Source organism: Microcaecilia unicolor, chromosome 1 (assembly GCF_901765095.1).
Source record: "Microcaecilia unicolor chromosome 1, aMicUni1.1, whole genome shotgun sequence".
NCBI lineage: Eukaryota > Metazoa > Chordata > Amphibia > Gymnophiona > Siphonopidae > Microcaecilia > Microcaecilia unicolor.
The window spans coordinates 412,452,040-412,464,534 of record NC_044031.1 but is presented as its reverse complement, the minus strand read 5'-3'; the positions used below and the strand labels follow the sequence as shown (position 1 = coordinate 412,464,534).

General features: G+C 39.7%; 1 protein-coding gene across 1 annotated transcript in view; it reads left to right on the top strand.

Annotated features, from left to right (window-relative positions):
- CDKAL1 (CDK5 regulatory subunit associated protein 1 like 1) overlaps positions 1-12,495 on the top strand; it is a 1,735,794-nt gene that overhangs the window by 853,657 nt on the left and 869,642 nt on the right. The window contains exon 8 of the mRNA XM_030211517.1: positions 4,300-4,403. Within this exon, the coding sequence (XP_030067377.1) occupies positions 4,300-4,403 (104 nt within the window). The remainder of the gene's footprint in view (positions 1-4,299; positions 4,404-12,495) is intronic.

Below are 12,495 nucleotides of genomic sequence, written 5' to 3'. Positions count from 1 at the left end.
ATGGCATTCCCTGCAATACGTTTGTATTTCTTTTTTATCTGTAATGTTTGGATATTGCTTTTTTATTGATTTTATTTTATTGGAGTTCTTTTTCTTTTTTATGTATTGTACTTAGGTTGTAAATGGCTTGACCTACCTGTGTTAGTCAAAGGAGGTATACCAATGACTAAATAAAAATATAAACTAGGTGGTTTTCAAGGACAACAGGTTCTGAAAGGGAACAGAAAAGCTGTAGTCAGATAAAAACAAAATAGGTCCTGACAGTGACACAAACCTAAAGAACTATCAGTGCATTCTTAAACTCACAGGAGGCAGTAAGTGCATTCATGCTATCAGCAACACACTTACAGCAGCCTGATATGTCAAACATAACCTTCCCACCCGAACATAACATAATAAATCCTAAAATATCAAATCTCCCACCCCATTGCCCCCTCCCACCAACATCCTTGACATAATCCTTCCACTTCAAAAAGTCCCCCCCCCCAGTTTTTACATGTAGTTCTCTGGTGTCTAGTGAGGGGAAGGAGTGATCCCCATATGCTCCTGTCCTGTCTATGGCCCTGGATAGACACAGCACCACTGACCCCTGACTGTAGTATTGAGATACCCCTTATGTGGCAGGTGGATCCTTAGTGGTAGATCCTCCATGCTTGTCCATGCTTTCTTGAATTCAGATACAGTCCTCATCTCTACCAGATCTGTTGTGAGGTTGTTCTACTAGTTAGCCACCATTTCCAGACTCGCCTCCTGTGCATTTATACCACAGAGGTATTTAAATGTCTCTGTCATATCTCCACTCTCCTGCCTTTATTACAAAGTATACATACTAAAATATTTAAGTCTATCCCCCATATCTTTTTATGATGAAGACCACTAGCTATATTAGTAGCTGCCCATTGGACTGACTCTATTCTGTTTATATTGTTTTGAAGGTCGGGGCTCCAGAATTGTACACAGTAATCTAAATAGGGCTTCACCAGAGGCTTATACAAAGGCATAATCACCTCATTTTTTCTGCTGGCCATTTCTCTCCCTGCACCTAAGTATCCCTCTGGCTTTTCCATTGCCATTTCTATCTGTCTGGTTACCATAAAATCCTCAGATATGATCACCCCTGAGTTGTATCATGCACAGAGCACTTAACCCCCTTTATTGTTCTCTTGGATTTTTGAAGCCCAAGTTTGTGCACAAAACTGAGTGTTAGCCCACTAACTATATTCTGCCTCTAGGGTTCAAAGTTACATGCGCAACTCAGAATACTGCTAAGACACCAGCTATTTGGTTGGTATAAGTGCCTATGCGTGTCTATACTTGTTTACACTAGTCTAATATAATAAAACGCACCGTGAACATTCTGAAGACAACGTTCTGAAGTCACTCAAACACTCCCTGAAGGGTTCGTGGATTCATGGTGTGAAGCCAGCCAGCCATCTCTGCTCTGCTCTCGCGTCAAACGTCATGACGTCGAGTGCGGAAAAAAAAAACAAACAAACGGATCGCACCCATGCACGGTGCGTTTTATTATATTAGGTTTACCTCTGTGGTGGCGGTTCCGGCAGCGCAGCGTCAGGGAAGGAAGCGGCGCTCCCGACGTCTCTAGCCTTCCCTTCGCTGTGTTCCGCCTTCTTCTGACGTCAAGGATGACGTCAGAAGAAGGCGGAACACAGCGAAGGGAAGGCTAGACGTCGGGAGCACTGCCTCCTTCCCTGACGCTGCGCTGCCGGAACCGCCACGGAGGTAAATTTAAAAAGAAAAGAAAAAGGAAGTTGGGGGGAGAGAAGAGGGTGGGCAGTAAAGTTGAACAATGGGAGCGGGAGGGCAGGGGAGAAACGACAGCATGGATGCGAAGGGGGGGGGGAGAAGAGGGCGGGCCAGGCTGGGACATGGGAGAGAGAGGAGCATGGATGCGAGGGGGGGTCATGGAAGGGAGAGAGGGGAATTGCTGGATAGGGATGAATGGAGGGGGCAGGGGACAGAGGAGCATGGATGGGCATGGATTGGGAGGGCAGGGCTCAGGGAGAGAGGGGAATTGCTGGATAGGGATGAATGGAGGGGACAGATGGGCATGGATGGATATGGATTGCAGGGCAGGGCTCAGGGAGAGAGGGGAATTGCTGGATAGGGATGAATGGAGGGGGCAGGTGACAGAGGAGCATGGATGGGCATGGATTGGGAGGCCAGGGCTCAGGGAGAGAGGGGAATTGCTGGAAAAGGATGAACGGAAGGGGCAGGGGACAGATGGGCATGGATTGGGAGGGCAGGGCTCACACTCTCTCATATACAATGTCTTTCTGACTCTCACTCTCACACACTCTGTCTCACACTGTATCACATTCACTCTCTATGTGCCACACAGTCACTCACACACTCACTCTCACAGAGAATCTGTGTCTCACACACACTCTCTCTCTCGCACACACACACACACACACACACACTCTCTCTCTCACACTGTGTCTCACATACACACTTGCACACACTCTCATTCTCACACACACACTCTCTCACAAACACACTCACACCCAGACTCACTCTCTCTCACACACACACACTCACACTTTCACTCTGTCTCTCACACAGTCACTGTCACATACACTCTCCCAAACATACACACTCCGAGGAAAACCTTGCTAGCGCCCGTTTCATTTGTGTCAGAAACGGGCCTTTTTTACTAGTATTCTATAAAGCAGTGATGGGCAACTTTTATACAGAGGACATGAATGTCAGTACTCTACCTAGTGGGCAGCAACACTACTTAATATCGGAACCAGAAATGCACAGAGCTTTATAGACCTTCAGTGATAATTAAGTAAAAATGTAACTTAAAACGATAGAAACAAATTGCTAGAATGGCTATTCAGAAAATATTTGCCAAATACAGTATTTAAAATTGCCAAAACACTGGTTAATGACATTTTCTGTGTATACTTCCCATGGTCTCACTGGCCACATAACATTCATTGCCTCCAACTTTTCTTTATAGACTTAGGGGGAAGGGAAATGGGACTTGATATACCGCCTTTCTGAGGTTTTTGCAACTACATTCAAAGCGGTTTGCAAATATCCAGGTACTTCTTTTGTACCAGGGGCAATGGAGGGTTAAGTGACTTGCCCAGAGTCACAAGGAGCTGCAGTGGGAATCGAACTCAGTTCCCCAGAATCAAAATCCACTGCACTAACCACTAGGCTACTCCTCCACTTAGCATTTACCCTGTTATAGAACTGCCCTTTAAGTGGGTAATTTTATAAAGTGGTTGCTAACATTTATGTACTGAATAAGTGCATAAATGATAAGGATAGGGGCATATATGTATGCATGCATATACAGGGGTAAATGGCAAAATTCTGCAAATACATACATATCGTACATAGCACATATTTGACAGATGGACATAATAGGTAGAGTCTGGGCAGGACTTATTCTTACATGTGTAACTTATAGAATACTATATATTATGCACATATCTCTGGCCTTAGGTGGGAGCACTTAGACCAGCTCTGTGGCTTTCCTTTATACAACAGGTGCCTAAAGATAGGCACAACGTTATAGGATTACCCCTAAATGCCAAAGTTAATCTTCAATAACTGCAAAACCTCTCTGTTAACTGTTGAATGTATTACCAGCATCTTTTCATACAGTTAACCTAAAGAAAATTTCTTTATTGAATGTTAACTGCATCGTAAATAGCACAATATACTTAGCTACACTAGTTCAGATGATGATAATAGCTCTGTGTTATCTGTACCTTAAGTGTAAGCTGCCATCTCTGCCCATTCTTCACTCATTCCCTGCTCCATTCTGCATTAGGCTGCTGATATGGGAATTAGTATGTGCTGTCAAGTCACCATGCTGTGGAGAACGCACTGTGACACACAGATATCTGAAAGTAAACCTAGGACAACTACAAATGCATAAAAACATTGTAAGTAGGGTATGAATAGAAGATCAGCATATACCAAAAAGTAACCTGTGAAACTGCACATGTGTAAGAACAGAAAAACTTGAAGAACAAAATAATTGGCCCACTGGCTGATTAAGGAAAGGCCCATGAAGTAAGCCAGGTTTTCAAGGCAGCCTTAAACCTTTTTATGGAAGATTCCAATCTAAGGTTCCCTGGCAGCACATTCCGTAGGGGAAGCACAATGCCAAATAAAAAAAAAAAAAAGCCTCTAAATGTGACATGTCAAGATGAAGTGTAGCAGGGGAAGGGATCACCAAAAGATTAGTAATGGTAGATTGAAGTGAAAGGGAAGGAGCAAAATGTATTGACATATGTTTGTTTTTCCTTTTGATAGGTGTCTCAATGCATGCACTTACTGCAAAACTAAACATGCTAGAGGAGACCTGGCGAGTTATCCAATTGATGAGTTGGTCAATCGAGCAAAGCAGTCTTTTCAAGGTAAGAAACTGCTATCCTCCCTGTTTACTAAACCACGCGGCAATGCCAACAACATCCCATTCAAAGTGAATTAGCACACTGACAGCCGCTAGTATGTCTTAGTAAATGGGGGGGGGGGGGGGGTTACTCTTCTAAATAATTATTATTATGCAAAATGTAACCAGATGTTAAGTAATTCCACATAATGGTAGGACCTACAATAGGGTCAATCAAAGTGTGTTATTTCAGAAATTGCTCTTTCTCAAGTTGTCCGATAAATAGGATGAATGTTTATAAAGTCCTGAGCTATTCAGCCTACATAGTTTTCAGTTCTGGACTGAGAATTTGTTGTGAATCATGAGGGAACAAAGTAGAATTTCACTTGATTTATTTACTTGACTTTGTGCCTATTGCTATTCACATTTAAGAAATCATAAAATCAATACAAATTTAAAACAATTTACACACAGAAACACTTTTATGATTCAACATTTTTATTGATGACAAGAAACAAATCACATCAATAGCTTGAAAACATGAAAATTCAAGATTAGGCATGTACTCCTAAAATCAAACAATACAGTGTGCCACCAAACTTTTAACATTTTATCCCAACTGTTCCGTTCTGTTATGTGTTCCATTGTTAACAAATCATCTGTGCCAGTAATGCTAAATATAAACTCTCTGACAGCCACAGAAAAAACATCATATCTTAATGTCCAGACAAATAGTAGGCAGAAACACTTTTAAAATAATGTCTTTTCAACCCCCACTTGAATTCTTCCTCTGCCCCTTAATCATGAAACCTTTCACAAACAAAACAGGTTTTAAGCTTTTTAGATCTTAAAGTGGGGCTTGTCTTGTAAGATCAACAGGTAGAACTTAGCACCGGAACCCACCCCTAGGAATTTTAAAGGAGAAAAACATTGATTTAAAAAAATTGGTACAGAAAGACAATGTGGCTCAATATCTACTTCTCGATGTATCAATGTATAATCTATACTTGTACAGATGCATAGATAATGTACCTATAGTATTCTTCTGTAATTCAGCAGATGCAGTCTTTGTTCACTTCTGCAAAATCTTTCCTTCTTAAGCATGTTTACAATTAAAAATAAATTACTGTGTTTAGGTTAATTAAGTGGAGAGAAAACTAAAATGTATGAAAATAGTGATTATGTTCTTATTTCTGCTGAGCCTACAGGAGGAATTGCCTTGGGATGCTGAGCTTATTTTTTTTTTTAAATCATGCTAAATTGGCAGGCCAAACGTGATCACTTTGAAAAGGTACAAAATTCTCTTTGTGCCTGGGAACATCAGTGACTGAGAACTTGTGGCTAAAATAAAGTAGATAAAAAAGAATTTAAAGTAAGCTTTCTTTAATATATGTGTTAAGGCCCTATTTACTAAGCCGCACTGTAGGCACACTAGCATTTTTAGCGCGCACTAACGCTAGAGACACCCATATATTCCTATGGGTGTCTCTACCATTAGTGCGTGCTAATTTTTAACATGCGCTAAAAACACTAGCACACCTTAGTACCGGGCCCTTAGTTTGAATATTTAATCTTTCTTTTATAGTTAATGGATTTGCAGAGATCATGATAGTTGCTCTTATTGAAGATTTGTATCAAATCTAGTTTTCTATAGTTGCAGCATCATTATTGAGTTCTTATTGGGTTAATATTTAGGCATGTGGTGAGTAGCAAATATCATGTGTTTATTTTTGATTCTCTGTTATAGCTTTTTAATGCATTGCATATTAATTTACTTCTAGACGCATATTAGCTTTTGTTTAGTTTTCTGTGATTTCACTTCAGTGAAATGCTCTAAAAAAAAAAATCCATGTTATCCTTCTGAAAGGGAACAGAAAAACTGTAATTAGATTAAAAAAAAAATGTCCTGACAGTGACACAAACCTAAAGAACATCAGTGCATATTTAAACCCACAGGAGGCAGTAAGTGAATTCATGCTATCAGCTACAATACAGTGATCATCAATATTTGATTACAAATGTAGTGTTTTTAAGTGATTTAAATGGTAATATGTTGGCATATTTTGTAGTGTGGGTATGCCATAGAGATTTAAAATGTTGGCTAAAGAATTCCTTAAATCTTACCACAATATTTACACTCTGTGTAGAATTCAGGATTATAGCTATACACAAATATGTACTGTAGGTATGTGTATGATATATGAGAACAAATATAGGGGCCCTTTTACTGAACTATTGTAACCTAGGTCTCACTAACCAGCTCAGTTCTCTCTCCAACTGACCCGAGTCACTACAAAAAGAAAAGGGAATCCTGCTTCTCTTCTCACACCTCATCCAGCCCTTCTGATTCGCACTTGGGCACAGGCTGGGGCCGGATGAAAATCTGAAAGGCCGAAGGATATTAAACTGGGCTTTAACCTGAGTATCCTTAAAAGTCCTTGCTGAAGGGTTAGAAGGTAAGGTTTGCCTTTTTGCAGATGATACCAAGCAGAGTGGACACCCCAGAGGGAGTGGAGAACATTAAACAGGATCTGCAAAAAGTAGAATGATCTAATGTTTGTCAATTAAAATCCAATGCATAGAAGTGCAGAGTGATGCACTTAGGGAGTAGAAATCCAAGGGAGCTGTATGTGTTAGGCAGTGAGAGGCTGATATGCACAGACAAGAAGAGGGTCCTTGGGGTGATAGTATCTGAGGATCTGAAGGCAACAAAATACTGTGACAAGGTGGTGGTTGTAGCCAGAAAGATGCTAGGCTGTATAGAGAGAGGTTTTCTGTCCATCCAAGACCATTTGGTACAGTCTTATCCACTAATTAACATTTCTGATAACAATCCCAAAATATGTACAAATATTCATCTCCTACGGTCCAAAACCCATCCCTTCAGGTTGTATAATCCAAGGCTGTGTTGATTGCGTTGATGGTTACCAGCAAAGTCCTCCAAGATCAGACCTCCTTGTCTGCCCTCCCTTCCAGAGTTGCACTTTACTGAGCTGCACCCTCTGGCCTGGAACAGGCTGTTCCCTGTTCTTGCTCATGAGCTGGCCTCCCTTTGCCCACCCAGAGCACTCCTGTCTAACAGTTACTGCCTTTGGCTGATAATAGCTCCCCCTTAATTCAGCCTTAGGTTAACTGGCCTTTCCAGGATATCCCCTGTCCTTCTAGGGTCCTGGCAGGGCTGAAGGCAACCAAAGATCATGTTCTTCAACAAACAGGAGCTTTTATTATCTTTAATCTCCACCTCTGCTGTCAAGCATCTACTAGCAACATTTCCATCTGCAACTTATCCCATACACACAACCTCAGGGCTAGATCTCAGTCCATCCCACAACTCAGATGACTTCCCACAACTCCAGACCCCTCCCCTCAGAGACTCTGGAGCATTTTCTCTGATTACTCTAGCAATCCCCATTATAATGGTGGATTACACTATGTTCAGCGCTAACATGCACTTAACGCAGGAAAAATAGTCTAATGCAGACTGCATTAAAGCATTTTGTGGGTTTTTTTGCTATTTGTGTTCGCTATTCACATGCTATTTATTTAGTTAGTTTTAGAGAAGGGGTGGGGAACAGGCATTGAATTGCTATTCAGCTAGTCACTGACCTTAGTGCATGCTAACTAAATAACACTAACAATTTGGAAGCCCTTAGCACCCCCTAAATAGCAGGCGGTAAGGGCTCCTGCACCAATTTTTTTTCAGTGGTTTGGCCTTTGGTGCTAATAGTAGTGCACAGACAAAATGAAATAATTATGGTCATGTTAGAAGGGGACTTAGCATATGGGGAAAGTGTAGTATTAGATTGTGCTAAACCCATTTAATAATGTGCAGCTTAGTAAAAAAGCTCCATAGTAATTAACAGAACAGCTTGATGTGACTGTACCAAGTAGATGATAGTTAAGTTATTTATTTATTAGGATTTATTTATTGCCTTTTTGACGGAATTCAGTCAAGGCGGTGTACAGTAAGAATAGATCAAACATGAGCAATAGGCAATTACAGCAGTAAAAATATTCAAAAACAATACAAAGTATGGCATGGTATACTACTTGCAATGACAACACAATGCATAATAGAGCATTATAATTGGTTGTGAAGGGTAAGGCAAAGTTGCAACATATAGATGGGTAAGAAAGTAGGAAGAATTAGAAAGTAAGGTGACTGATTTGAAGAAAGTTGTATATGAGGCAGAGAGATGGTTATATATTATCTCAGCTAGGGTAGGATTGGATAAACATGTCCCATTGCAGTATGTGCAGCCCGAGTCAATCCTTGTGTGTGTGAGTGAGACTAACAGTTACTTCTTCCATTAAAGGCTTGGTTGAAGAGCCAAGCTTTCACCTGCTTCCTGAAGTAGAGATAGTCTTGTGTTAAGCGGAGCTTTTCAGGCAATGCATTCCAGAGTGTAGGGGCTATTTCGGAGAAGGCTCGCTTGTGGGTATCACATTGTGTAATGTCTTTTGGAGAGGGTGTAATTAGTGAAAGTCCTTTGGAGGACCTTAGTGTCCTTGGTGGTGTGTGGAGGATCATCCTGTTCTTCAGATACTCAGGGCCATTTCCTTTCAGGGCCTTGAAGATCAGACATAAATAATAATAATAATAATAAGTAATTAGTGAGATATCTTGATGTGCTTTATGAATTGACTCCAGCACCTGAGAAGTGTCTTATGATGCCCCCTGCCTGCATGCTGTTGTCTGGCTGGGAAGAGCTTACCTGTTTCCTGGTGCTGACCTGCTTGATCATGAGCCACTGTCCCAGACTGCTTCTATGGATCCAGTGTTCATGAGTGTTATCATCTGTCAGGTTGATCTGCTCTCATTACTTGGTAGTGCTTGGTGTGTCAGGTATCCTATCTATGTTAAAAATTAGGAAATAGTGTACATTATCTTTACTCCTCTTAACAGGTACTTACAGCCCAGTGTTTTACCATCATTTTAGGTGATTTTGCATAAATACATATCTCTGATTACATTTGCTGCCATTATCTAATAAAACAGCTTTTCTATTTTTATATCATCATCTGAGCCTTGTATCCTTTTCCTCTCAGGGTTATAATTTTGGACTGTTCTGAATTTGGATTGCAAGTGTGAAGTGTATGATCTCATCCCAGAGTGCTGACGTTATTATTGTCTTGTTTGTGCTTCTCACTCTGCCGGGCCTTTACTGAGTCCTGGTAAATGTGCTTTGTCCCTACACTTCTGCTGCATGTTATTGCACTTATAGAGTATCCTAGCATTATGAAATCTTGGATATTGCATTTTTAAATGACCTTTTTCTCCTTTTTACCAACTAGAAGAATAAGTGCCCAAAGAGGCTGGCTGTGTGGAAAATTTGGCATTTATTTATTTCAATAAACTTGCACTACTGCCTAATGATTTCAAGGCTGTTTACAGTATTTAAAGACAGATTCTCTGGGAAAGAGGAAGTTAAGAAAACACTGTACCACGAAGTCCAAGTGACTCCTAATGAGCAAATAGGAAGGGGTGATCCACCAGGTCAGAGAATGAGGTTATGTCAAGCAAGACAATGATGGCAATTCTACATGAGCCAAATTGGGACATGATTTCACTGAGTACTGTAACCTACAGAGACTCAGTACTGTGTCCTTCAAAAAAGTCAGATTTCCCAGGGTACAGTAGATAAGAGGACTTTTTCAAGAACTTTAGGGAAGAGAAGTAGAGTAGACACCAGACAAAAATGATCAAGAACGGGAGGATCAAGATTACTTTTTGGGGTTTTTTTTAGAAGGTTACAATCAGATGCACATTTCCAAGAGTCTGGAAAATTGCTTAACAGAAGGCTATCTTTCATCATCACCAACATAAAAGGCAAGAGATCTAGCCTAGGATCTTTGAACTTAGATGTAATTAGGACATCAGGAAAAGTGATTGACCTGACCAAACCAGGCCCCTTTTGCAGTGCTAGGCCAAACAAAAGTTTGAAATAACTCCATTTACTTACCTGACCAAACCAGGCCCCTTTTGCAGTGCTAGGCCAAACAAAAGTTTGAAATAGCTCCATTTACTTAACAAGGTAATTGAGATGGCCAGAGGAAGAAAACTTGGCAGCAGAAAGGATAGCACAAAGGAAATTGAAGGGAGCCATGTGAGGAAGGAACCTATGTGGTCTCGAATGCTTATGTATAGCATCCTCTCTGGATTATTTATATATTAGTCCAATAAAAGGTAACACAAAATGCAAAGAATCGAATAATTCCAGATAATCAAATGTCAGTAGTAACAACAAAATGCTTCAGAACACTGAGAAGTTTGAGACTGTTTTCCTAGACAATCATTCCAGATAATAGTACAATCGACGATTCAATCGCAGCTCGATTACTGCAATGCAGCTTACATTGGCTGCAAAGAAAACATATTGAAATTGCTGCAAGGAAAGCACATTTGAAATCGCTGCAAACTGTCCAAAACAAGGCTAATTTTCAAGAAGTCACAATATGAAAAAGCAGCCTCACTACTCGAAACATTACACTGGTTGACAATCAAGGCAAGATTGATCTTCAAAGTGAGTACCATCATCTACAAAATATTATTTGGTCCATCTCCAGAATACATGCTAGACATGATAAAACTATCCCCAAGAAACACTGTGATTGTATCGTCAATTTTACTACTATTCGCCTACCCATCTGCAGAAGCATAACTTACAAATCTACCGACATGACTGGATTTTAATACCTGGGCACCAAATGGTGGAACTCAATGCCAAAGATCACAAGAAGCATTACAAATTATCTTCAATTTAGAAAAGAACTGAAAACATACCTCTTAAAAAAAATTCTACAACAAATAATTTAGCTCTTGATGTCCATTCTGATTGCTAATCATAAACCATTCACTATAAAACCCAACCAAAATGTAAACTGTAATGGTAAATCACCACTATAAGTTCCAACCAAACTGTAAAATGTAAACCAATACTGTAACTGTTAACCAAAATATAACTTGTAGGCCACTTTGAACTGAAACTTGTTTTTGGATAACAGTGGGATACAAGAATGAATAAATTACATTTTTATATGGGATTAAAGATGACAAATGGTAAACTGCAAAGGCTGTTCAAATACTTAATGACTTCTGTTACTTTTTTACATTGGTTGGCATAATAAGTTCATTTATAGATAGCATACCGAAACAACCAGATCAATTCATTAATCTGTTATATTTCACTCCAGGAAATGATCTTTTCTTTTTGTTTTATATTTATGGAAAATATTGTAAACTGAATATATGGAGCTTTTGACTGCTCACGTAAGGCTAGAGTTATTAACATGTTAAAACATACTAATGCCATGAATGCATATTATTTTACCATGGGTCCTATTTTATCCAGTGGGACCTATTATAGTTACTAATAACATTTGAGCTCCAATTGTTTATAATCTATGGAATTCAGTGCCAAGGAGTGATTTGCCATCCCTCCCTGTTTATTAAGCCGTCTGGCAATACTGACACAACCCATTCAAATTGAAAGGGCTGTGTCGGCATTAGCGCATAGCAGCCGCTAGTGTGGCTTAGTAAACAAAGGGGCATGTTTTTAAATATAGCTGTTCTTGAAAAGTAATCAATATATTTGTTAAGTTTATACTTCTTATATGGCAATTCTTTTAGTGGACAAACTAGTTAAGATAGTATACGTTTATATTATTAATTCACATGTGTGCAATATATAGTTTGCACTCGGCATGTATACACCTGCATTATGTCTTTGATCCATGGCCCTTTCTGTTTTCAGGCTTCAGCAGAAATGTGCATTTTAGAAGTTACAGGTTTTCTATAACACTGAAGCATGAAATTGCAGTCCAAGACAATGTAATGTCATCTCAGTAGAGAATTAAACTGATCGAGGCACAACTGTCAGTTGGCATGCTTTTCATCAGTTTTTGCGGACTAACATTTTTCAGTAATGAGAACATATGGTGCTGTGGCTTGATTTGCTGAGTCTTTATTTGCTATCTTTTCATCAGTGTGGAATATGATTAATTTGCATTACATGTCTAGTTTCACATATATGTAGATTATCCTAGGAAACATTTTTTTTTTGTTTTCAGTGGGTCTGTGTGCCTTTGACTTGTGAGTAAATGATGAGGAAAACTAG